The sequence below is a fragment of the Mesocricetus auratus genome, unplaced genomic scaffold (assembly GCF_017639785.1).
Source record: "Mesocricetus auratus isolate SY011 unplaced genomic scaffold, BCM_Maur_2.0 Super-Scaffold_100003, whole genome shotgun sequence".
Classification (NCBI taxonomy): domain Eukaryota; kingdom Metazoa; phylum Chordata; class Mammalia; order Rodentia; family Cricetidae; genus Mesocricetus; species Mesocricetus auratus.
Window position 1 is genome coordinate 23,412,241 of NW_024429188.1, and position 27,119 is coordinate 23,439,359.

The following is a 27,119-nucleotide window of genomic DNA, read 5'->3' on the forward strand; positions in this document are numbered from 1 at the left end:
TTCTAAGTCAGATTTAATCTACAATGGTCATCATCTTTTTTTTGTTTTTAAAACTGAGTTTATTTGCCAAATAAACTAGATTATCCTGGATGTTTTCTCCACAATCTGGATTTGATTGATTTCAGGATAAAGGAATAGCCAGCGAGACAAAGTTCTCACTTATAGGAGAACCACAGCTTGAAAATTCAGGAGAGGAACTCGAGAGATGCTTAGTAGTTAAGAGAACATACTCCAGCCGGGCGTTGGTGGTGCACGTGTTTAATCCCAGCACTCGAGAGGTAGAGGCAGGCGGATCTCTGTGAGTTCAAGGTCAGCCTGGTCTATGGAGCAAGTTCCAGGACAGTCTCTAAAACAATACAGAGAAGCCCTGTCTCGAAAAACCAAAGAGAGAGAGAGGGAGGGAGGGAGGGAGGGAAGGAGGGAGGGAGGGAGGGAAAGAGAGAGACCTTCCTACACACACATATACATTTACATTAACATAGTTATAGTTTGAAAATATTTATCTTTGCTATTTAATTGTGTGTGTGAGATAGAGATGATGATGATGATGATGATGATGATGATGGTGATGATGATGTGAGTGCAGATACCCTTGGAAGCCAGAGACCTCAGATTCCTTGGAGCTGGAGTTGTAAGTGGTTTTGAGCCATTCAACAAGGATTGTGGGAACTGAATTCAGATCATCTGCAAGAGCAAACACTATGTGCTCTTAAACACTGAGCTATCGCTCCATCCCACATACATGTAATTAAAATAAAAGTAAGTCAGGAGAAATAAAGGGTTAGATTACTACTGCTTAAATCTTCAAAGAGCCAATGGAGTTAGGAAACTATCATCAATAGCTACTAAAATGGTCAGGTGAATGTTTGGGAAATTCATGGAATGATGTCTCTAGAATTCAGCTGTCATTGTTAGCATTGCTGAAAATGGGAAAAACAGATAGTCTCTTGATACCAGTCAGGAGTAACATGCCATCACCAGAGACATTGTGCCAAAACCACAAAACAAAAAATAAATCCTTTAAAACTAGTTCAGTGTCTACCTTTAATGCCAATTTATAGAAAAATAGGGGAAACTTAGGAGCATGGTAATCCCTTGCCTTCCACACTCAATATTCAATTACACTAGTCCTAGAAACATTGTCAATAATAGAATATTTTTCAAATGTAAGAAAGAAGGCACTTGAATACTTATTATTGCTTTCTTTTGCCAAGATGGCAGCTTGTTCCAAACTGAAGTGTTAAAGCACTGCCTGGCATTTGTGTGCAGCTCGTATTGGCTTTACTTCTACCCCTATTTGTACTAAATTACATGAGTGAATGTTCACACATCTGAATTAACCTCCTCCCCTGAAGAACACAGAGCTACAGTTTTCATAGTCATGAAACAGTTTTAAGCATGTCTAGAGATAGCAGGAACAGTTTTGTTCTGAGATCTGTATGAAACCTAATGAACCTGACAAGAAAGTTCATGTATTGGTGGCTGCCAAAGTTCTAGAACTTGTATGTATGACTGCATTGGCTGTTTTGTTAGTTTTAAATTTCTAGGGGCCCATGAAATAATTCAGCATGTAAAAGCACTTCCTAATAGGACTGGTGATGTGATAGAGTCTATCCCTGGAACCCACATGCTAGAAGGAGAGGACTTTTCCCTGCAAGTTGTCCTCTGACTTCCACATGTACACATGGCACATGTGTGCATGTGTATACACACACAAACACACTCACAAACAAATTAAATGTGAAATTTAATTACTAAATACAAAATTTAAGTGAATATGCAATTGTAGACCCTAATCCATTTTAGATTTTTTTTGGGACACAGTTTGACAAACAGTTTTGTGGTGACAGGGGTTGGCTCTGGTGTTGAGGTCACTGACGCTCTTGGTTCAGCTTTGAGAGTTACTCGTTATCCTGTGTGTTCTTTCATCTCCCTTGAGTCTCATTTTATCTGTGGGTAAGGAAGATTAAATTATCATTTACTTGTTGTAGATCCCTTGAATTTTGTGAGTTTCCGTGGTAGATACTGGTTCACAGTGGCATATGACAAGAGGCTCTCTTCTCTTGAAACAAGGCCCATCAACTAGCCAGGACCATTTAAACAGTGCTTCTCTTTAATTTGAGTACTTGGCATGCCTGTTTGGCCTGTTATTTGGTTGTGTAAGAAACAGCCATTTTCCTTAGAAAGCCTAGTCTTTGACCTTAAGCATGTATGCACTTTACTGTTAGTAGAGCACATGGTGTGTACAAAAATGCACTCCTTTCAATGGGCAGATATGTCCCATCCTCAAGGTATGCAGGTTGAGCCACATATTGGTCTTTGGAAAAGCTCCCTGTGTCAAGATGGTAGAGATTTGTTATGGATTTCAATGGGAGATAAATTCATAAGAAACAACAGAAAGGCATATTCCAAAACATCACCTTGCTGCCTATGCTTATGATCATCTTAACCTGGTGATAGGAAGAATAAGAATTTAAGGGACAATGAAAACTGAGATGTGTAATCTTGAAAGACTGTTTGGAGGGTCAAGGTTGTCCTAGTATAAGACAACTCAATGTCATTGCTGTTACATTATCTGCTTTTTTCTGGCTTTCAGCAAAATTCATGATGTCAATCCGGGAAATTCTCTTAGAAATAAAGTTTCTCTAATGTTTTGTTTTTACCCTATATCGATTTTCATGTTTCTTTTATATTATTACTTTCTCTCCTAAAACATTTTATTGTTATTGACATGACAATTACAATTGGACAAAAATGACATCTTCAATTCAATGTATCTGATTTTCTAAAATCATACTTTTTTTTAAAAAAAAATGTAGCCTGGAATACCCTGTAACTCACTTTGTAGCCCAGCCTGATCTGAACTGACAGTCCACATACCTCTCAAGTGCTGGGATGAATATTTTCTTTTCTATTGAAATTGAAACATTCATATCATAAATGCAAGAACTTTAAAAACTAGAACAATACCATGTACTTGTTTGGGTTTCTTGAGAAAGATTTTGCCTCAGGAGTTTTTGCGTTTCTTTTTTGTGGGGCAGGGGTTGAGACAAGGTTTCTCTGTGGCTTTGGAGGGTGTCCTGGAACTAGTTCTTGTAGACCAGGCTGGTCTCGAGCTCAAAGAGATCCGCCTGCCTCTGCCTCCTAAGTGCTGGGACTAAAGGTGTGTACCACCATCGCCCAGCAGAGTTTGTATATTTCTAATAAGATATAGTTGACTGGCCTTATTCAATCCATTTGTGTATTTAAAATGTTGCCTAGAAACCATAACCATTTGAAAGTTTATAAAAGATCTGGTAACCTCACTTGAATTATCTAAACTTTTACTGTCCATTGGTTTAACTTCATTTTATGAGAGGAACCTTTGACTTTCTTGATGTTATCTGTATAGTTTGCTTTCCTCTGTGACTGGAGCTCACAAGAGTCGCTGAGTGATCCAAATTTAATTGAAAGCCAAAGCATCTTAATCAAAATATTTTGTTTTGTGATTCTGGCTCACTTCATTTTTGGAAGAAACAATGGCAGATTGGGAATTACAGGAGGATGAAGCCAGAATGGCTTGTGACTTGGTTGTTTTAGGCCAATTAGCAATTCACACAGGCTACAAGGATGTTTTGAATGCGTTTTACTAAAAAAAATACCAATATTTTCTTGAAGTTGATAATAGCACCACTATAACTTGGCCTTTTGTAGACTTTGCTGCATGTGAAGGGGATTCTCATGGAAAACTATGATTTTATATAGGTTTTATGTATGAAAAGGGGATAAAATATATAAGATTAAAGTTGTCTGATTATTATTTGTGTGTCTATCACTGATTCTTAACTTTGCCAAGAAGGTTCTAAAAGTCACAAAGATTTCTCCAAAATGTCGGTTGATTCTTTTTGAGTAAAATAACATTAATTTTGAGGTGGGAATGTAGGAAGTTAATGCATCACTTGAACCAGATAGGCATTTGCAAGGCACAACAGTGATGTGGATATTGGATCTGGGAACAGACGGTGATTTTACTATGAGCTCTATTCAGCCTTGTGAGCTTGGGAAAATCATAAATTCTCTGGCTTTTGTCAGATAATCTCTACTATCTATTCCAACTCAAATAGCCTTGTACTGCTCAATATTGGTGAAACCTCAAAGATAGAGAGCACCAATCAGAAAAGCAGGGGGCAGGTCTCTGATAATCTGAAACAAAAAGCCAGTATTGGCTGGAAGTTTTTCTTCTCTGTGAGCTGTGTTAATTCTATCTCCAGTGGGCCCAATGTTTGAAAAGTCAGATGTCTAATAAATTATTTTCATGCTCAGAATTACAGATTTTTGTACCCTAGCATAGCATGATCTTATTCCTTATTGTAAAAATTTAACAGCATTGTGATTTAATATTTTGTCTCACTTTTTAAGTGGGGGTGTGAGTGACTTACTCATGGGTACTTTTAGAACCTGGTAGATATTCGCATTGCCTTTATTTTCTAATTAAAATATTCCTAAATACATTGAAAAAAAAGTTAGGTTTCTGAAAGTACCTGTTTGCATTTAGTTCTGAATGAAGTGAGATGATTTTTGTGACCGTGACACAAACGCCAACTATAGCTGGAGCTGCCAATGAGCCCATGACTCTTGTTAACATGGTATACCACAATTTCAAATGTTAATACTATGCTTTCTTTTTGTTTTGATTTTTCTTTCTGTTTTTGTTTTAACAGCTGGACCAAGCAACACTCTCCCTGGCTGTGAGGGAAGATTTCCTTGATAACAGCACCGAAGCAAAATCTGTAAGTTTTACTAATGTTCAACCACATGTCTTGTCTGGCTGCTGTTTGGTTTATTGGGTGCTATAAGATGTCTGCTTCTTTCCTGGAAATTATCATCATAGATTCACTGAGCACATTCCCAGCGTAGGAAGCAGAGATCTTTTATTTAGGCCAGTGGTTCTCAACCTGTGGGTCATGACTCCCTTGGGGATTGTATATCCGATATACTGCATATCAGATATTTACATTATGATTCATAATAGTAGGCAAATTGCAGTTATGAAATAGCAATGGAATGATTTTATGTTTAGGGGTCACTACAATGTGAGGAACCGTGTTAAAGGGTCGTAGCATTAGGAAGGTTGAGAACCAACACAATTCTATTTCCTGTCATGTAGAAGTAGGAACATCAAATTTGTGTAAGTTCCCTGTTCAGTGCCCTCATCTCCTAGATGAGGAGATAGTATATTCAAATGAAATAACCAAAATAGGAGTTTGCAGTCAATCATCAGAAGAGCAAATCATTTACTATCATTTTCCAAGATGAAGATACTCAAAACTGTATTGGCTTTAAAAAATCACCCTAGAAGCTTCTTATGTGGATCAGTGTATATGATTTAGTAGACAAGATGGGATATGGGACTCTATTTTTAGCATGCTCTGGGTTAATGATGGGCAATGAGAAACAGAAAGGATCGATCAGGTTAGAATTCTAGACTTAATTTGAAAACAGGGTAGTTTCCTGGACATTGGACAGGGCTAGTTCATTTTGACAATCTGTATTCACTTTGGAAATTTTGTTATCCCTCCAAACAAGCCTCACACCCAGGTCTCCTGGGTCTGTGCTGATAGCCTCTATATGTGGAAGGTTCTGCAGACTAACCAAAATCTTAGGCATCTTTCGGGCACAGGATACTCATCAAAGGGGGTATCCAAGTTTTCCTTCTTGAGTCAACTCTTGCCAGACTAGGGAACCTTCACTTCTGCTGCTTTCTCAGCAACCAGACTTGAAATCATCTCCTGTCTCTATAAGTAGTTTAATGAAGTTGAAGTGACACCACTTTTACAAGTAATTCTTCCTCCAACCACCTGGCCTTCCCTTTCTATTCCTAGTGTCCTAGATCACATTTCTGTCCACTCTTGCCCTAACTATGGCCATTCATATTTAGTTGTGACCACCTTCACTTCAATAGACCTTTAGCATCACTTGGCAAGTTCTGTTCCCATACCACCACTCCCAGTATATCTTGCTCTCAAGGTACAGTCTAAATTCTGGGCTGGAGAGATGGCTCAGCTGTTAAAGTCTAGGTTCACAACCAAAAATATGAGTGTATCTTGCTTTCAAGATACAGTCTAGCCCGGCGGTGGTGGCACACACCTTTAGTCCCATCACTTGGGAGTCAGAGGCAGGTGGATCTCTGTGAGTATGAGACCAGTCTGGTCTACAAGAGCGAGTTCCTGGACAGCTCCCAAAGCCATAGAGAAACCCTGTCTCAAAAAAAAAAAAAAGATACAGTCTAAATTCCTTTGAAGAAGCTCAAGGCCTCTTCATTGCCCAGTTTCAACCTGTCTCTCCCAACTTACTTGTTTTTGTTCTTTCTTCAAGAGAAGGACCCATCTGTTACTGTTCCCAAACCCTACATCTCTCAAATTGTATGCTTTCCAATTTTCTGGGCTGGAATTTTCCAGTTCTTCAGCTTTCATGCATGCAGTGGCTTTTTTTTGTTTTTTGTTTTTTGAGGGTTGCTCTGCATTACTTTGGAGGCTGTCCTGGAACTCGCTCTGTAGATCAGGTTGGCCTCGAACTCACAGAGATCCACCTGCCTCTGCCTCCCGAGTGCTTCGATTAAAGGCATGCACCACCACCGCCCAGCATGCAGTGACTTTATTAAGAAACATTTTGCTTGCCTCATGTTACAGCTATTTCATGTTTATCTCCATCACTAGAGCACACACTGAGGAACAGTCTCAAGCATTATTTAATTTTTCATTTGTATGCCTTCCCCCTCATGTACAGCCTGCTGAGCAAGCCCACCTTGTACCTGTACTGAGCTAGTTAAACACTTTTTAGTAGACTTGAGAAGGACAAAACATTCTTTCCAATTAAGACTATTAGCCAGGCTTACTGACTGAATTTCATTTATTAAAAGGCTGGCCGTCTACCAAGAAACATATAGGTCTTAAGGTGAGTCACACAGTAAGAATAGCTTTCAGGGTCACGGTATGACTTAGAGGTGAAATTCTGTATTTGGTAGTTGCTAGGTTTCTCATCATCACCCCACCCTCAGCCAAGGAGGACAACTCCATGGAAACTGAAACTGAAAAGACACAGGACTCCAATCACAATAATCATCTTTTATTTCTTAGTGTGAAGCTGGGTGAATGGAGCTGGATGGGAATAAATCACACTTTGCATTAGTGTTCATGGGTCAAGTCCTCTGCTTTTAGACACAGTTCTTTCCCATTACTTTATTAAAGCATCACTTGCCTGGGAAGGAAACACCTGACCTTTACCTTTCTATTCTGGACTCTTTTGGTGATGTTTCTTTTATCCATAATATCACCAGTTACCAAAAAACTAGTTTGCTTGATGTTTGATGCCTGGGAATCTCTGCCACAGAAATAGTACCTGTGCACTCATCACTCTTATTTTTCCTTTCAAAGTGGCAGGTAGGTGGCTGGCATTGCATAATGCTGGTATCGTACTCTGAGTACAGAGTGAAAATGAAGGAAGCTTATTTCCACCTACTGCTTTTGCTCTTATGTATCTCTAAAACATACAACCTAGCAAGCTGTTGTCATGGCCACGTGCTTCTTTATCTCTTACAGTATCGGGATGCCCTTTATAAGTTCATGGTGGACACTGCTGTGCTTTTGGGAGCTAATAGCTCTCGAGCTGAACATGACATGAAGTCAGTGCTTAGATTGGAAATTAAGATAGCCGAGGTAAGTCTTAGTTGCAAACCTTTTCTTTTTTGCCATGCCCTTTTCTTTTCCTTATTTTGTAAACAATACATGCTGAAAGAAAATATAAATTTCAACCAAATGGTAACCATCTGTGTCATTGCCCTCTGGGTCCAAGATAGTAATTGCATCCTCTATGGGAAGTAAAAAGAACCACTACAGGAATTAAGAGCTCCTCATTCTTTCCACTTCTCTGATTTAAGCCTAGTCAATACCTATGTGCTACTCTACTGCGATTAAAGAATGCCAGCAAGGAAACCTGTTTTCTCAGAGAAAGCCTTATATGGCTCAAAGAGAAGACAGATGTTCAATAAATAATGATTTCATTGAAAGTTGGGTTTCCTTCCTTCCTTCCTTCCTTCCTTCCTTCCTTCCTTCCTTCCTTCCTTCCTTCCTTCCTTCCTTCCTTCCTTCCTTCCTGGTGCTCGGTGTTGAATACAGGACCTCGCATATGACAAGTATGTCGCCACTACTAGGCTACACCCTCAGTTCTGGAAGGTAATTTTTAACCCAACCTGCTTTTTTTGTATTATTTCTACTCCATGTGACTGATAAAATTTGATCTCAGAGAAATTTATCTATCAATATTAAACATCAAGTTTGATGCAGAAATTTTATAGGATACACTTTAAAGCTGCCTTGTTGGTGCTATTTCGTGTCTACCGTTTTTTACTTTTCCATTCTTTTCATTTTTTTAAAGACAAGATCTTACTGTGTAACTCCAGCTGTCCTGGAACTCCCTAAGTAGATAAGGACAGTTTGGAATGCAGGTATCTACCTGCCTCTGCCTCCTGGAGTGCTAGGATTAAAGGTGTGTGCAACCACACCCAGTGGTGCTTTGCCTTACACACTCTGTCTCTCTCCCTCCCTCTCTCCCTCCTCCCTCCCTCCCCCTCTCTCTCATACTGCTTTAATGATCGTCACTGTCATATACTATATTGTGAATAAATCACCTTAAATTCTTTCTGGCTAATGTTAGAGATAAAAGGGGGTGGGGAACCAATTTGTTGGAGGATGGTAAATCCTAAAATGGCTTTGTTTATAGAATGACTGTTTTTCTAGAAGAAGCAATGTATAAAATCTCTAAATGTTCTCATGTCCAGAGAGAATAAATATGATGACATTTACTTGTGGGAGACCTAAGTGATCTTTTATTATGGAAGTTGCTAAAAACTCTGAGGTCCAAGTATCTATTGGTTTTGTATTTTGTAAACTGGTGGTAGTATGCTGAGATATGGAGTTGGGATGAAGGGTAGGGTTGAGGAATTTGGTCTCCCCTTACAGTGATGATCTATCTTTCTCCAAATTCCTACTTGCAACAAAATGGTTCTTTCTGCGGGCTAGGTTGGTGACTCAGTCGGTAAAGCACTTACTGTATAAGCATGAGGATCAGAGTTCGTGTTCCCAGAATCCATGCAAGGCCAGGAGTAGTGGTACCTGTCTATAATTGAAGTGCTTCTACTTGGAGATGGGAGGTGAAAACAAGAGAATTCTGGGAAGCTCATGAACAAGTTAGCCTGTTATACACAGTGCAGTAGCAGACAAAAAAAGAGACCCTGCCTTAAACAAAGTAGGTGAGGACAGTGCCCAAAGTTATTCTCTGACTTACATGCATTGTGGCACATGTGCCCTTCTAGTTCATTCTTGAACACTCTTTTGTCAAGCCTGTGTTTACTGTAGGGCATATAATACTGTCCTTGAAATTTTCTCTCTGTGTCTTTCTACTTCACTCTATATTACAAAGTATTCTCTCTTTTTTCAAAATGCAAATAATTCTATTTAAAATTTCAACAGAAATTTGTTCTCAGCCTTGAGGCAAGTGGAGAAATCTTGGGTAAAAACCCAACACATTATTTTTGATAAGCCTGACATGATGGGGCTTAATTGTGTCCATTAAGTTTTTGATTATTTGGGTAGGAAGCCACTTTCAAACCCCTATCCTGCTTTTCCAACCTTAGGTAGTGATGCCAATGAACTGGGTCAGCCCAACGGACTAGCAGATACTGACCAGTGCTGGCCTCAGATGTTGCTTAAGTTCTATTGACCCAGTTCTCTGGGCCATGGGTTTTTGGTCCAAAGTAGTTGCTCTTTTTTGAATCTGAGAATGAAAATATAAGATGCCTAAACATGGAAGACACCATACATTTCTCCACTACTGCGGCCCTAAAAGATCATCCAACTCATTTATTCACTCCTCAGAAGTCCTGTAAAACATATTCTTTTTTTTTTCGAGGCAGGGTTTCTCTGTGGCTTTGGAGACTGTCCTGGAACTCGCTTGGTAGTCCAGGCTGGTCTCGAACTCACAGAGATCTGCCTGCCTCTGCCTCCCGAGTGCTGGGATTAAAGGTGTGCGCCACCAACGCCCGGCTGTAAAACGTATTCTTAATGAACCCAACTTCACTTTAAAAAGATTATTATTGCATCTTCCGTGAATGCTGTGAAGCTTCTTGCAGATGTGCCTATAAGCCATGTCTACAAGCTGTCTGGATTCCCTTCCAAAACAAATAGGAGGCCCAGAGTACTAATTTGAACTGAAGGTATGATACATAGCCTGGAAGGCCATGCCTTGAGCCAGGGAGTTAGACCAAAAAAAAAAATCTAAGAACAGCTGGGCTGAGGCAAGACAGAATTGCTGAGAGGGTAAATGAAGTGATAAATCCATTGTGTGGAGGGGAGCAGCTGCTAGAGAGCTGAAAACAGCTTTGAGGCCAAAGGGTTTCAGCTGGAGCTTGGGCTCTGAGTTGAGAAAGAAGGAGGGTGGAAGAGCCATGTAGAAATCCTCGGAGGCAATGCTTTAGGATTCACAAACAGCAAGGAAATGGAAAGGAAAGGGGAGAGTGAGGAGGAAGACAATAAGACACTAAAGGACTTAGAAGAGAGGGGCAGTCACCTGTCATTTAGCTTTTGGGATTTTGTCTTGAAATTTCTGTGGTGTTGGAGTTTTTGCCTAGTAGGAATGTTCCTCTCATTCCCTTAGTCTTCAGGTGACTCATCACATCCCAAAGTACGTCGATGCATAGCCTTAGGGAAGTTTCTGAGACTGAGAAGGAAAAAATGCCTCATCAAATCTGAATAAGTAAAGATTGCTACAAAATATGCATGCATTCTATCTCTGCCTGAGAGACTGAACAAGCAGAGAGAGGACTTGTCCATGGAGTTGTCCTGGTGATTAGAATGAAGTAGAGTTAAATTGCAAAGGCTTGTTACAGAACATAAACCTCAGACAAAGTCTTCAATAAGTACCAGCCATGGAGATGGTGATAATTAACAAGAGGTGTGAGGGTAGGAGAGTTGTAGATGATGTAGGAGATGGCTAGCTGGATGCGAGGGAGTAGAAAGAAGGACCTAACGCAAAGTGATAATATGGGTAAGGGAGCTATGGTTGGTCAATGGACGTGGTTAAGATGTCTCTTGAGGAAGAGTCATTGTTGCAGTTCTTAGATTAAATGTGGTAGAGGCTAGAAGCTTGTGAAATGTCTGCCTAGGCGGTGACCAAATTCATACCTCCAGGAGTGGGAAATCTGAAGGTCAAAAAAATGATCACAGGTACCAATGACATGCACATAGCTTCCTTTTTGTCATTGACCATTGTCCACTAGAGGTGAGTGAACTGAGGTCATTGTCAGAATACCATAGGTAAACATGGAATGTTGACCTTAATTGTGCAACTTCAGCTTGGTTCTCAAAACTGAGCCAGCGATGGACTTGTATCATTCACATGGTAGAGGAGAAGGGCATTCTGGGAACTTCTTTTTGTACTGGGGACAATATTTTCCACTGAAGAGAATATCTAAGTTTCTTTTTATTTTCTTTATCCTGTCTAAAATGATGTTTTTTAAAAAATTTTCTCCCCACAGCTGGGCATCACACCAAAGTCTTTAAAAAGTTGATAATAATATACAGATGTTTTGGCACATGTGAAAAGCTGTCATGGAATAATAAATTATTCATTTGAAAAATAACTCAAATCTCTTTTTGACAGATAATGATTCCACATGAAAACCGAACCAGTGAGGCTATGTATAATAAAATGAACATCTCAGAACTCAGTGCTATGATTCCCCAGGTTGGTGAAAACTCTCTGCAAGAAAATTTTCTGTTACCTGATATTTTACAAGGGATTATATTTCATCTGTGTATTGATGTTAGCCTTGTAATTCTTAAATCTTACTATTCATCATTTGATTATCTTTCTTTTTATTTTATCACATGTGTGCAGTGGGATTTCTTCAGATGTAATGAATCCTAAGAGTTTTCTGACAATGGCTTAAACCAGTAAGGCCATTCTTATAACATAGCCATGGGCACTAGTTGGTGTTGGTTCAGCTGTTTAACATTGTATAGGCTTTATCTCGACATTGTACTCTCCTCGGGCTTTTTTACTTCATTTTGATAACATGATTATAAAATGGCCACTGTAGCTCTTCTGCGTTAGGGAAAGGTGAATGGGGAAGGACCTGTGGTCCCGTCTGACTTGTTTATTTTACCAGGGTAAATAGAAAAGCCCCTTTTTGGAATGTTCCTGGATGGCTTGCTTTTACTTCTGACTAGAATTTGGTGCTGTGACTATCCCTGCTGTGGGGCAAGAGGTCAGGAAGAGGGTGCTAGACCAGTAAGTAGCTGGTTTTCAGGTTCACTAGTAGTGGAGGCAGACAAAGGGGAAAGAGTTGGCCAGTGGCCTTTAGTGAAGCCAATACAAAGAAGCAAGCAGTGTTTGTTTTAGAGACACATGGCACTCTATAGAATGGAGGTGGGTTATTCTGTTGTGTCTTTTTTCCCCTCCTGGAATAAGTGAGGTTGCACAGAGAAGACCAATAGTAAGGGATCTGTGTCTGTTATTATTTAGGGGAGGAAGAGGGGGAGCATGAGAGTTAGAGGGAGAGTATTGAGGGAGGGAGTGTAGGGGATTAGAGGAGTGAACTAAATTGACAGAAGAGAAGGGCTTGGAGTGAGGTAAGGCTGAGGGAACAAGATAGAGAGAAGATGCTGGGTGAAGAGGGCTGGAGCAGCCGAGGGAGTGCATCATATATAACTACATGAGAGTGTCTACTGTTCCAGAGGTTTCTAGTACAGAACACAGGCTCCATTTGTGATGAAAGCCAGAGGTCTGAGTGGCAATGTTCTGGCTTCGGCTTCTGTGTAAGCAAATGATGAGCAGTTTCATCTTTAATGATTTGGATGGTATGGATTATGCTCAGCCTTTCTTGAATGCCTTTCTTCTTTTTGTTTTTTTTTTTGTTTGGTTTTTACGAGACAGGGTTTCTCTGTATTGTTTTGGAGGTTGTCGGTCCAGCCTGGCCTCGAACTCATAGAGATCCGCCTGCCTCTGCCTCCCGAATGCTGCGATTAAAGGCGTGCGCCACCACCGCCCAGCGAATGCCTTTCTTCTTATTTGCTGCCTTAACATAGGTTTCATTTGTTTTCTCTATCCTCAGTTTGACTGGCTGGGCTATATCAAGAAGGTCATCGATACCAGACTCTACCCACACTTGAAAGACATCGGCCCCTCGGAGAATGTGGTGGTCCGCGTCCCACAATACTTTAAAGATTTGTTTAGGATATTAGGCTCTGAGAGGAAGAAGTAAGAACTTTCATGTGCATTTTTCTGTGGCTTTTGTTTTCTCTATAAATTAGAAAGGTCTCCATTTTTCATGTGCTTTGAAAATTGCTTTTAAAGAAAGTTACAGCAAAACAGTTTCAGGGAAAATTACAGTGCCCTTTGTGATAAATTGGCCCACATCATTGTCTGGGGTAATTCACTTGCCGAGATGACAACAAATACACAATGATTTTTGCCCCTTATTTGCCCCAATTTCTTATTTCTCCATACTGTTTTCTCTGAGAACCTAAATTGTTTATTAGTTTTGGAAACTAGTTAGTAATGATGTTATTTCCTGAGATTTATATATAAACACTCCCTCCAGTCCATTCTTGGTCTTTTGCTGCGTTTTTTTCCTTCTGTTTATTTTTTGTCAGCAAGTCATTTTCTGGCAACAGACCAAATTACCTATGTTGAAAATACAAGACTGCTTTGAGAGCTGTAGGAAAATTTGATGGATGAAACAACTTTAGGAACGATCACATGATTCTTATTTTAAATAGTGTTTAGGGTTTGTACCTTTGCTAGCTTAGGACTACAATGAAAAGAGTCCTAAAAATGCTCAAGTTTTATGTTCATTAGCAATTTAGATTTGCTACAGAAAATGAAAGGGAAACAAGTTTAGAAAAACAATTCACTAAAACTAATTGCTGTGCTATGATAAAAACACAAATATTTTATTATTCAGGCACTGTTCATGTTTCCAAACATTAAGTTTCTTTTTAAAGGTGCCTACAGAAGTCATAGGAATAAAATTTAGCAACTAATTCCTACTTCTATCCCATAGAAACAACCAGATTTCAAAAAAAGCTGCAGCTGTTTAAGGTATCTTCCATGTTCATTGATAACATCCAGAAAAAAAACACAGAAGGAACAATAAAATCACAATTTATAGAGAAATAGTGATCCTTTAGAAATTTGCCAAGTGAAAACTGAATCTGACAGCGAGTAAGCATATGTGATGATAAGCCTTTTAAAACATCCCAATGTGTGTACTATCCAGGGCAAGTGCCACCTGCCACATCTCCTTAGGCCCGTGTTGAAAATACATATGCAAACACCATCTCCTCCAGAGTCTTGTCTTCAGGGGGCCAGGCATCTATATTTTATTTGATAAAAGGCTGATTTATTGTATTATGAGTGTTTTGTCTACATGTATATATAAGTGTGTACCACGAGGGTGCCTGGCACCTGTGGAGGTAAGAGGAGGTCATTGGACCTCCATGGAACTGGATTCATAGACAGTTGTGAGCTGATGCATGTGTATTGGGAACCCAACTTCGGTCCTCTGCAAAAGCAACTAGTGTTCTTAATAACTGAGCCATCTCTCTAGCCCCAGGAATCTTAATTTTAAACAGATATCCTAGGATAGTTTTATGATTCTCTTTTTTGGGGGATGGGGAAAATGGGGGAGGGACCACTGTATTATAAAACTACTTTATAAGCATTTTGTAGCTCTAAATTAGAGGTTACGTATCCCTTATTCAAGGAACATGGACCCAGAAGTGGTCATATACTTAATGAGCTGTATTAGGAATGGGGTCCAAATCTAAATACAAAATTCATGTAGACTTATAATTTTACATAATATTTGTAGCATGTGCATATTTTGACTGAGACTCTTCACCGGAGTTAGTTGTGGACTTTTCTATGTATGGTGTAAAATTACTGCTTAAAATGTTGTAGGTTTTGGAGCATTTTTTGGGCTTTAAGTTTCTTGATTGGGGTTTCTCAGCCTGTACTAGGAAATGAAATGCAAGTGCTCTTCTTTCTCCATATGCCATTGTGTTACTGAGCACATTTTAGATTCACATGCTGGTTTCTACCAAAAGGAGGTATTTGCCACACTGTGTATTCATTGTTCAGCAGCTAGAGAGTCACTTTCTCCTGGTGACTCTGAACTTCATTCTAAAATAGTAGGGACTTTTGGAAATTGTATTAATTTGATTTTTTCCAAAGCTTAATTTATAACCAGGGCCATAAGAGTCTGGTAGTGATTATATTTTATAACTGGGACTTTTTGTAGCAACTGGCAGGAGCAAAAACTGGAGGGAGATTTTCATGTAGTTCATGTTAAATTGGTAATGTACCCAAACGTGAACACAATGAACAACTGTAGAGGAACATTTAGAAAGAAGGCTCCTGCAGATGTTATGTTCATTTATAATCTCACTAAAACATTAACATAAACCAAGATGTTTTACAATTTCCCAGCAACCAAGTCATCAAAAAATTGGAGTTTCATGTACACTTATGAGATTTTTAAGATAATATATGTGTCTTGGAAAGATTGATAGCACTTTGCATTTCATAGTAAGGTTTCACATTGCTGATCAATTTTACTTTTTGTGTCTGTCTTCTTTCTTGCCTTTGTCTCCATTTTATCTGTCTGTCTTCCTCCCCTCTCCTCTCTTCTTCCCTCCATTTCCCTTCTTATCCTTTGTTTCCTTTGTCCTTACTTGGTACTGAGCAAAAAATGTAGTACTGGACTCTATTCCCTGATGATCTATCATATTTGGCCCTCACTTGTGTAATCTGAAAAGTCTAGTTGAGTAAAGGTCTTCTTGGGTCTTCATCATTACTGTATGTGTCAGGTGCTGTAAAAAGTGTCTATAAACTCTCATTGCCCTATGTTCCTGTAAAATATGACAGGATCATTCTTCTTGTAGCTTGGCCTTCCTTTAGGATTGTGATACTCTTTCCATTCAGCTGGTAACTGAAGATATAGAGTAGGTGTTAGTGGAAAGGCCTTCAAGTGGGATAAGTAAATTTTATCAACATTTCATAAGACATGACTCAGACTTGTGACACATCTAACTGTAGGAGAACCTGGGATATGGAGTCTGTCTGTATGCCTGGAGGAGAAGGAGTGTGATTTTTCTCTAGACATGCTTTTATCAAAGAGCTTATACTATTTTTTGAAATGACCACTTTTTTTTTTTACGGCTCCCCGAATCTTGCCACAACATAGTGAACACTGGAAGGCAGGAATTTTGTGAAATGGCTTTTGTAGTTTTGAAGTGCAGTATAGTGCCTCTCACATAGTAGGCACTTCTTTAAAGTTTCTAGATGTTAACCAAATGCTTTACCACCACCATGTGTGACCTAAGATCAGAATCTCAAAGGATAAGAAATAGTTCTCCAGTTAGTGAAGAGTGGAAAAAGGCCATGTTGAACATCTGGCGTGGTGGAACTAATGTGAATACAGATATTGCCCTCAAAGTTAGAGGCTAGAATCTGACAGGCTATTTAGGGCTCAGGATGGATAGAGAAGGCTTTAGCTTATTGCTTCCAACCTCTTCCCATCTGCCCTTCTATTTGGTGTTTCTGTACTGCCTGTGTTCTGAGAATTTTCTGTTGGAAACTATACACAGGTCATTTTGACACTGACTAACATCAAAATTAATAATGATCTTTCATCTCAGAAGAGTTCTCTAAGTTGCCTCTATTTTACATAGGAGGTGATTTGTGCAGTGAGTCATAATTAAAAAGCAGAGATGATATTCTGAATTGGTTCACATTTGTTTTCATACTCCATCTCTTTGTTCCATACTTGTCCCTGTATGCAAAATAGGTAGTTTTAAAACTTCTTGGGTGGTTTGAGAGATATTTGTTGAACATTCCACATCCAAAATGCTTGGTACCAGACGTGGATTAGACCTTAGATTTTATTCTGAATTTGGAGTATTTGCTTATACATGATAAGATGGGATTTCAGTGTACATACAAAATTCAACATTTGTGTTTATGTACACCTAAACTTAGACTGAAGGTCATTTCATAAGATAGATTTGGTGTGCCTGCATTTTGTGTCCTGTCACATTATGACATAGAAATTTTTATTTGCAGACTTGTATTAATATGCAAAAACTTTCAGATTTGGAGGCAGTTTGGATTTTTGTATTTGTAGGTTAGAGATGTCCAACCTGTAGTAGCATATTTCTGATTAGTTAGGTATTGCTAGTGTTTGCAATTCTTCTGTTATTTTAAATGTTCCAAATATGTCTTTGGTTGGGATCAACTGCTCATTTCTTGACTGTTGCTTCAATCTTCAGTTCAAGCCTACTGCCTATGTGGTAGGATTGGGATGCTCCTCCTAAATGATTGGATATGATGACAGTAATACAGCAATTTTTCTCATGTTACTGCAGGCTAAACCCAATGTCTTGCAAGTGCCAAGCAAGAATTCTAGCATTGAACCACATCTTCAACCACTGACTCTTGGTAGGCAGTATATAAAAAATAATGAAGCAATGAACTATCCACCCCCCAGAGGTGATGATACAGAGACTACATTGACTCTTGTAGTTCAAGGGAGCAAATAGTTGGGGTGTAAAATTGAAGGCATAATCTAAAGGTTGCCATAGGAAAAAGAGGTGATGGTCCAAGTAGAGAAAAGGTAAGGAGGGGCTGCATCCTTCAAGTTACTTCCATCTCTTTCTGACTCCATGTTTAGTGATCATGCACCTATAGTTTAAAATAAATTGTGATAGGAATTCTATAAACCATCAGAAATAACAAATGGTACAAACAGTTTTTTCTTGGAAGGCTGTTGGCAAACATTCCAAGCATGTCATAAGGCAAAGGGCACTTTTAACATCTCCTTCTTTTTGTCTGCTGTATCTTTCCTCCTGATTCCCTGATTTGAGGATGCTCCAGAATTGCTCAAAATTAAATAATTTGATCTGATGAACAAGAGACTATGAATGAGAGGAGTGGGGCGGGAGAAGAAAAAGACAAAAAAAAAGAGGAAAAAGAGGAGAAAGAATGTTCTTTGGGATTTCTTATAGTGGCATCAATCTTGACCTAAGTGTTCTGCCTTCATGATGTTGTCCAGATCCAATGAAATTTCAAAGGCCCCATAATCAAATGCCAATGCATTAGTATAACTATTTTAACATGTAAATCTAGAGGGCTACACATTCAGTCCATAGTGGTATTTCAAACAAAGAAAATATATACAGAAGTGGTTACAGAGATGATGGGGAAAAATGAAAGGCCAACGAGATGCAAAATGTCAATTCAAGTTCTTAATAACATCAAGAAGCTACCATTGTCCCTAGGACCACGAGACAATGAGAAGGGTAGTGGTGCCTTGCACTAGATCTCAGGTCTTATAAATTGGAGCATTGTGAGATTGTCCTACAGTGACTGATATCATGGAAAGAGATCACTGATGGAACTGGAGTCAAAGAGAAGGCATGGCTACAAGATATGATTTGAATGAGAGGGAGAGAGGGAGAGGGTGGGATGGTGGCAGAGAGGAAAGAGGGAGGGTGGGGGAGGGAGGGAAAAGAAAACACAAAGAAAGGTGGAAATGGAGAGAATCCCCTTTCTCCTTGGGAATTTTGCTAAGCTTTTGTGATCTTTCTTGCCTTCAGTTTTATTTTCATATAAATCAAACAGAATGTACATTTAGATAATCCTTGCTAGACAGAAGTTCCTGGAGGCTCACCCAGAAAGTGTTCAGTTATGTGGACTCCTCATTATGCTCATCTTTTCTGGAGATCACTTAGCGTACTGCTCTTCAAAGTGTGGTTCACAGATATACAGTCTAATCATGACCAGGGAGCTTGTCTAAAATGCACAATCTTAGGCTTTTCTCTCAATGTACTAAATCAGGAGCTATAATCGATTAAGATTTCCAGAGATATAGGCATTCAAATATCGACATTAAAATTATTTTAAATTTTTTATTCATTTTACATACCAACCACAGTTCCTGCTCCCCCCCACCTCCACCCCAACCTACTGCCCCCATGTACTCCTCAGAGTAAGGCTTCCCGATGGGGATCCAACAGAGCCTGGCACATTAAGTTGAGGCAGGACAAAGCCCCTCCCCACTGCATCAAGGTTGGACAAGGCATTCCACCATAAGGAATAGGCTCTAAAAAAGCCAGCTCATGCACCAGGGATAGATCCTGGTCCCACTGCCAGGGTTCCCACAAACAAACCAAGCTATACAACTGTCACCCACATGTAGAGGGCCTAGTCTAGTCCCATGCAGGCTCCTCAGCTGTCAGTCTAGAGACCACGAGCTCCCATGAGCTCGGATCTCTTGTCTCTATGGTTTTCTCCATCATGATCTTGACCTCCCCTTGCTCTTACAATCCCTCCTCCCTTCCTTCAACTGGACTCCCATAGCTCACCCTGGTGCTTAGCTGTGGATCTCTGCATCTGCTTCCATCTGTTACTGGATGAAGGTTCTGTGATGACAGTTAAGGTAGTCACCAATTTGATTACAGGGGGCGGTAAGTTCCGGCACTCTTTCCATTATTCTCAGGAGTCTTATCTGCTGTGGTCATCCTTATAGATTCTCGAGAATTTCCCTAGCCCCAGTTTTCTCCCTAACCCCATAATGGCTCCCTCTATCAAGATATCCCTTTCATTGCTCTCCTACTCCTTCTCTCCTCCTGTTCCTTCATGTTCTCATCCCCCCTCCCTTCCCCTCTACTGCCCCCCACGCCCAGTTTACCGTGAACATCTCATCTATTTCGCCTTCCCAGGGCGATCCATCTTAGGGTCCTCCTTGTTACCTAGCTTCTCTAGAGCTGTGGACTGTAGCCTGGTTATCCTTTGCTTTACATCGAATATCCACTTATGAGTGAGTACATACTGTGTTTGTCTTTCTGGGTCTGGATTGCCTCACTCAGGATATTTTTTCTTCTAGTTCCATCCATTTGTCTGCAAGTTTCATGAGGTCATCATTTTTTTTTACAGCTGAGTAATACTCCATTGTGTAAATGTACCACATTTTTCTTATCAATTATTTGGTTGAGGGGCAGGTTGCTTCCAGGTTCTGGCTATTACAAATAATTCTGCTATGAACATAGTTGAGTGGGTTGACATTAAAATTTAAGAATTGACATTAGGTCCTAGTTGAGCTATGCAGAATGTTTGGAACATAGGATTTTCTTATACTATCAGTTCTCAACTATGACATATTATCAGAATTGGCTGGGTAGGACTTGTTAATATACACATTTCTGGGGCCCCATCACTATAGTTATTAATACAGTGGTAGATGAGGGTAGGGATCAGGGCTTTTATACCTAGTTTTCCAGTGATGTGTAACTTGTTGGTCTAAGGACTACTTTGAGAACTACTGCCTTACGCATTTGTCTGGACTTTCTAAAGGATTTTAGAAGACCTCATTGGCCCTTGAGGACATTTCTGGCTCACTTTAAACAGTATGTATGAGGAGGAAGGAGGAGGAATGCAAATTCAAACAGAAAGACTGAGCACTCCTTTGAAAGGCTCTTGACTTTTGACCTTTGCTTTCTCTATCTATAAATGGGGATAATAATGGCCACCCCACAGCACTATTCCAACTATCACAGGAGGTATTTTATCTCTTAAATGTAATATAAATGTAAGATTCTAATACATGAGAACATGGGGGAAGGTAGCAAAAACTTCTTAAATAGCAAATCTTCTGAGACAGAGGCTTTGGGGAAGAATTTCATATTGCTGTCCTAATGGTGGGCTCTTTGCTGGGATGATTTTTTCCCTTTATTTATTACCATTTGGGGAAATTACAGTATTGCAAAAAAATGCTTTTTGGACCAAAAGAAGGATATTATGGGTTATTTTCAATGACTGTTGCTGAGTGATTTTTCCTTTGTTTTGTTTTTTGATGTGTCTGATCATTAGGTGGTAGTGATTCAGTCATTATGGTCATCTCCACTTCCAGGCATGGTGATATTATCACTCCCAGGCTATCCCCCATAGTATTTTGTCAGCAGTTTCATACCACATTGGAACAACTCCTCAGTGTCATTGGCTCTCTGGGCGAGCTTCTCAGCTAGCATTCCACCTTCTACCTCTCAGAGATCTTGTTATGCTATTGTCTTAGTAAGGTCTTGGCCAGAAAAGCCTCACTGTTCTTTTTTTTTTTATCTTCATAGAGTTTTGCAAAGCATCTCTGGTGAAGTGTTTTCAGATGTCTGTGACTGGTCAGGAAACTGCAGTTGAATTAGTGGCTTTCACATATCACTGTGTGGTGTGTAGGAATCACTGTGTGGGGTGTAGGAAAGCACACAGGCTTTAGACATTATCTGACTCTGGGCTACTTGTTTGAAAGTCACTGACTGTGTGATGAAGAGTTCACTAAATGATTCTAAGCTTCAGTTATCTATGTATTCAGCTAAAAGCTTAAGTATCTTAGAGTCAATATTTTCCTTACCTCTCCATCTCTCTAGTACCTAGAACTATTATTACATACCTGGGTGCTCAGGATGTGTTGAGTCCAGGAAAGAAGGGTCTCTTACATATTATACTATGTCTGAACAATTAAGAGAAAATATACTAATAAGCTGAACTATTTCCTTCTCCACTGTATCAGTTCCTTTCCACATGGGTGGAACCAAACACTCCATAAAGAAAGAAGGGTTTATTTCTTTCATATCATCTATCACAGTGGAGAAGTCATGGTGCCTAGTGCTTGAGGCTGCTGGTCACATTGCATCTACAGTCAGGAAGCAGAGAGAAGCAAAAGCTTGCGCTCAGCTACCTTTCTTCTTTTTATTTGAACTGGCACTCCTGCCCGTAGAATGGTGCCACCCACATTCACCCTAAGTTAACTTAATCTAGATCACCTCTCACTGGTTTTTCAAGGGATTCTAGATTCTCTCAAGTTGACAGTATTAACCATCACACTGACTGTAGGTGCTGAGTCAACAGTAAATGCTCGGTGAGAATTCTTGGCTTGCTGAGGAGTAGTGAATTGTAGGGAAAAAGGAGATGCCTAAGATGGTGTGTTTCCTTTAGTGACCAAAACAGAACATGGTTGAGGGCAAGACTTAACTTATTTGGATGGTGGACTTTGAGGAGATGTCTGCATACCCTGCTTGGTATTGTCTATTGGGTTCAAGAAGAAAATTTTAGAATGTCTATCTTTTCATTTTATAAATTAAAAAATAATTAGGATTAATAGGATGACCACAGGCACATTGTTTGGGGGACACACAGTTTACTATTGTTAGTTTATTTTCATTCATACATTGAAAATAATTCTGAAATATTATAGTTAAAGATATATGAATCATCATATCACAAAGAAGAGGCTTAAAGTTCATTTTGTCTTATCTTTTCTTTATTCTTCTCTTATATGACACATCCTGACTACGGCTTCTCTTCCCTCCCCTTCTCCCAGTACGTCCCCACTTCCCATCTCCCCCAGACCCACTGCTCCTCCTTTCCCATTCAGAAAAGAGCAGGCTTTTTGTACCAAGCTACAAAAGACGAGGCATAAACCCTCATATCATGGCTGGGCATGGCAATCCAGTAGGAGGAAAGGGGTTTCATGAACAGACAAAAGAATCAGAGACAACCCCTCTCCCACTATTAGGAATATAATAAAAATCCCAAGCTAAACAACCACAGCATGTAGCACAGACTCATGCAGGGTCCATAATTGCTGCTTCAGTCTCAGCCAGCCCCTATGAGCCCTGCTTAGTTGATTCTGTGGGAAGTGTTCCCCCTTAACCCCTCTGGCTCCTACAAGTCTTCCTCCCTGTCTGCAGGTTTCCATGAACTCCACCTAATGTTTGGTCATGGGTCTCTGCATCTGCTCCCATCAGTTGCTGGAGGAAGCCTCTGTGATGACAGTTGGGCTAGGCACATATCTATGAAGATAGCAGAATATCATTAGGGATCATTTCATTGACTTTTTTGTCAGTCATGTTTGGTTCTATCCTAGGTCTCTAGGCCATCCAGCCTCTTCTGGTTCCTGGCTCTCTTGAAGGCAGGACAGGTTGTGGGTTGATGTTTTGTAAAGGCTTGGTTGAAGTCCCTGTCTTACCACCGGAAGCCTAGCATGGTTGCAGAAGATGGCTCCATATCCTCCATTACTGGGAGACCTCTCTAGGGTCAGCCTCATAAGTTCCAGGAGGTTTCCACTGCACTAAATCTCCACATCACCTCCTAAATGCCACCCATTCAAGTCATCACTCTCCATACTCTCTCCATCCACTCCTCCCTCCCTCACCTAATCCCTCCTTTAGAGAAATGGGAATTAAGGTGATTATTAGTAATGGAAGTACACATTTATAAGAAGGAAATTGCAAGGTGTCCCTTTATCTATACTAGTATGCCATTTTAGTTAGCCAGAAGGAAAAGCAGTGGTGACTGGGCCAATTCTGACAAGGGCATGCTAAAAGTTTCTGAAATCGTCAAGAAGACTGTATGAAACACATACTTACATACCTTGTCACACTAGCATAATTTTATGTAGATAATATGTCTTAAAGTACAAATGTCATGAAGTTTGAAATATTAATTCATGTCCTTGAACATTTTATCTTTAAAATTTCTATTTCTATATTTATTAAAAACAGAATAATTCTTTGAGGGGTTGGAGGGATGACTCAGTGGTTAAGAGCACTTGCTGCTCTTGCAGAGAACCTGGGTTCAGTTATCAGCCCCCACATGGTGACTCACAACCATCAATAAGTCTCCAGTTCCTGGGGATCATAACCCACTCTAGCTTCTACAGACACTGCACATATGTGATGTACTTATACACATGCACATAAAACACTTATGCATATAAAGTAAAAATACACAAATCTTCAGGCATGATGGCATATACTTGTAATCCTGGTATACCTATGAGATATAGGTATAAGGAGGTCAGCCTGGGCTACATAGTGAAAACCTATCTCAGAAATGTTGTTGGTAGAGTATTCTGTATGTCTATATAAATTATAACAAACATCTCTATACTTGTCTATATTCAAAACTATTTGCTTATTGGAGAACTTATGTACTGTTATAGATTATCATGCAAATGAACTTGTGAATTGTTTTTGTTGGGTTGGTTAGTATCATTATGTCTCACTGCTGTTCACATTTCTGCATGACCCAGGAGCCATCTTAGGAATGTGTATTATTAGTCATCATGGTAGTGGCACAGCTAAGAGGGATGGGTCATTAAGTATCCATCATTATGGGTGAGTTAGAAATGAACTCAGACCACACATCTTTTTGAGGTCAGGGGTTTTTTCCCTTATAGAAAACAGCAACACTTAAAATAGAACAGAGTTTTGAAAATATGTACCAGGGCATTACAGAACAATATGAGATTCTTCATATGTTTAGAGGTCAACAGAGACTTAAAAATTCACTGTTAATTATTTTGTTATTTTTAACCTCACAATCACCTTGTGAAGCAGGGGACATTCTCATTGTTTCACAAGGAAAGATAATCAAGAAGGCTTAATTGACTTGCCTGAGCTCACATATTTAGAGCTTATAGAAACAAAGCAAATTTTTAGATGATTGGTATCAATGAATATTTTGATTTTAGTTTCTGAAGAGCCAATAATACACAGGCATTGGATTAAGTCATTAACAATTTGACGGCATTCCCATTTGTAGACACCGGAGGCTGGAGGAAGGACTATGCCTTGGGGCCAGAATCTTTAAGCCGATTTTGGTGGTGCTTATTGACCTTATATTATCCTTGCCAACAGTTCTCCAAAGGTGTTTTTCAGGGAATCAGATATGACCTAAACTGTAATAAATGTTTATTTTTCTCCTTTGACAGAACCATTGCCAACTATTTGGTGTGGAGAATGGTTTATTCCAGAATTCCAAACCTCAGTAGGCGCTTTCAATATAGATGGCTGGAATTTTCAAGGGTAAGTTAATGAATATCAAAATGTTTCATACATGCTGGAACAGTACAAATGTTAACCATTCCAGTAAAACAATAATCTAGGGATGGGATTCAGGGAGCTTACATCCTAAACTCTCCTCTAAACAATTTTGCATTAGTTCATTTCATTCATGTATACCTGTATCCAATAAAAAGTACACTGAGCTATACATCATGGCTGTATGATAATATTTAAAGTGATACTTTGGGCCATCAAATCTTGTTCAAACATCCCTCCTTACCATCTCATTTATACTTCTTTTTAGTGCTTTTAGCTGAAATTATGGTTTTGAAGTTTCTTAATGATACATCATTTTCAAAGTAGTTCAAATTTTATTTAATTTCTTTGCCTTTTTCACCGGCAAACACGTGGTAATTGTGTATATTTGTGGGGTTCAGTATGATGTTTTGATCTACAAATGCATTATAGAAAAATTCAGTCAAAATAATGAACATATACATCATTTTAGCAATATATCAGCACTTCTGTATTGAGAACATCAAAGGTCTATTTTATTAAAATTAAAATATTAAATTATCATTAACTATGATTACTTTACTCAGTATGACAAATGTTGCATAATCTCAAATATATGTGGAATATGAAATAGTCGATTAAAAAAGTGAGTGGGAAGTTGGTTACTAGATGTTGGAGGAGGGCGGAGATGTGCATCAAAGGATCCACAAATTCCCTTAGACTGGATGGATACAGTCTGACGATCTCTCACTGTAACTATGGTTTTCAAGGTTTCTCTGTGTTCTAATTATATCTAGAGAGAATGTTCCAGCTTCATTTTTCATTTTGTGTTATAATCGCATCTTTAACTTTATTTAGATATTCTATCTTAAATCTATCCTAATTCTGTTAGATCCATTTCAGTTTCTTCCCATGATATCCTCAAGTGCCTGAATCTGTTTTCTTTCCCCCACTTACCTGGTCCTTGAGTCTTTGTTTTTCACCCACTCTGTTGCCTCCCAACTTGCACAGACAGATGTTACTTTTATCTGTGTTTCTGAGGCTTATGTCTAATTCTGCCAAGGCTTAGAGGACTTAAGGATTTTGTGGCTTTAAAAAATATTTTATTTTTCTATCAATTTAAATCAAAGCGAATGTCAAATCTTGTAAGCTCTTATTTCATTTAGCATTCATTTTATTTCTTAGAGAAACTGGCAAGTACACGAATTTATAGTGGACCATTGTACTTGGAGAGTGATACAGTATTTGAGGCAACTTTTGACCCTTTATAGTCACTAGAATATAGAAAGTTATTTTATAGAGGCTAGATAAGCATGAAACAATTAGTTATATTTAGGTCATATCAAATAGTTAAGATAGAAAACAAGTAGGTATTTTTGCCATGTGTGTATTTTTAACTCCTATGGATCACATAAAAGATGGTACCCAGCTGCTTTCCACCCCCACTGTGAAGAGAATGAGAGAGTGAGGTGTAAGAAGTGGTGTGTGAAAATTTGAGGTTAGGTATAAGGGGATATTTCTTGAACATGAAGTGCTAAATATAATATTGAATTGCCAAAGGAGGTTGTAGGATTGCTTTCTCTGGAGGTTTTAAAAATAGCTTCATCCCTTACCTCTGAGAAGGGTCATGTTCCCAGAAAGCAAAGGAAGGAGAGATGAATTTAAGCTTTAATCCCCTTTGCCCCACTCTAACAACCTGGCTCTAAAATTGTGTATGGGGTATTCTAGGCCACTACTCTCAGGGCCTCCCTCCCTCACTCACTATCTGCCTGCACACTCCAAACTCCAGAGAAAACTTACATGGCATTTGTTTCTGTGCTTTCATTCTCAAGAGTAAACCTTGGCACTTTCAAATCCTGCTTTGGAAGTCCCTTACTTGTTTATGAATGTTTTCTTATAATAGTCTAATGTGGCAGATGGGAAAAGCATTTACATCTGTATTTTCCTCTGCTATGACACTGTGTAAATGGGCTCCCCAGGTTGTTCATGGTGAGATATGGTCTGCTGGTCTGCTAACAAGAATTTTGATTAGTTATAATTCTAAAACTTCCCTGGTAGAACTGCAGTTCTCAGTAGATACTAAGTACTGTCTGGATCCTTGAACATCCCTTTGTGTCCCGGCTTGCTGCAGAAAAGCTATGACATTGTCCATATATTTTGTTTAATGGAGAA

At 39.3% G+C, this 27,119-nt stretch overlaps 1 protein-coding gene across 1 annotated transcript in view; it reads left to right on the top strand.

The window, feature by feature from the left end:
• Positions 1 to 27,119, top strand: part of Phex (phosphate regulating endopeptidase homolog X-linked) — a 207,962-nt gene that overhangs the window by 44,528 nt on the left and 136,315 nt on the right. The window contains exons 6-10 of the mRNA XM_005074253.4: positions 4,701 to 4,769; positions 7,578 to 7,694; positions 11,695 to 11,778; positions 13,148 to 13,293; positions 24,860 to 24,953. Of these exons, the coding sequence (XP_005074310.1) occupies positions 4,701 to 4,769; positions 7,578 to 7,694; positions 11,695 to 11,778; positions 13,148 to 13,293; positions 24,860 to 24,953 (510 nt within the window). The remainder of the gene's footprint in view (positions 1 to 4,700; positions 4,770 to 7,577; positions 7,695 to 11,694; positions 11,779 to 13,147; positions 13,294 to 24,859; positions 24,954 to 27,119) is intronic.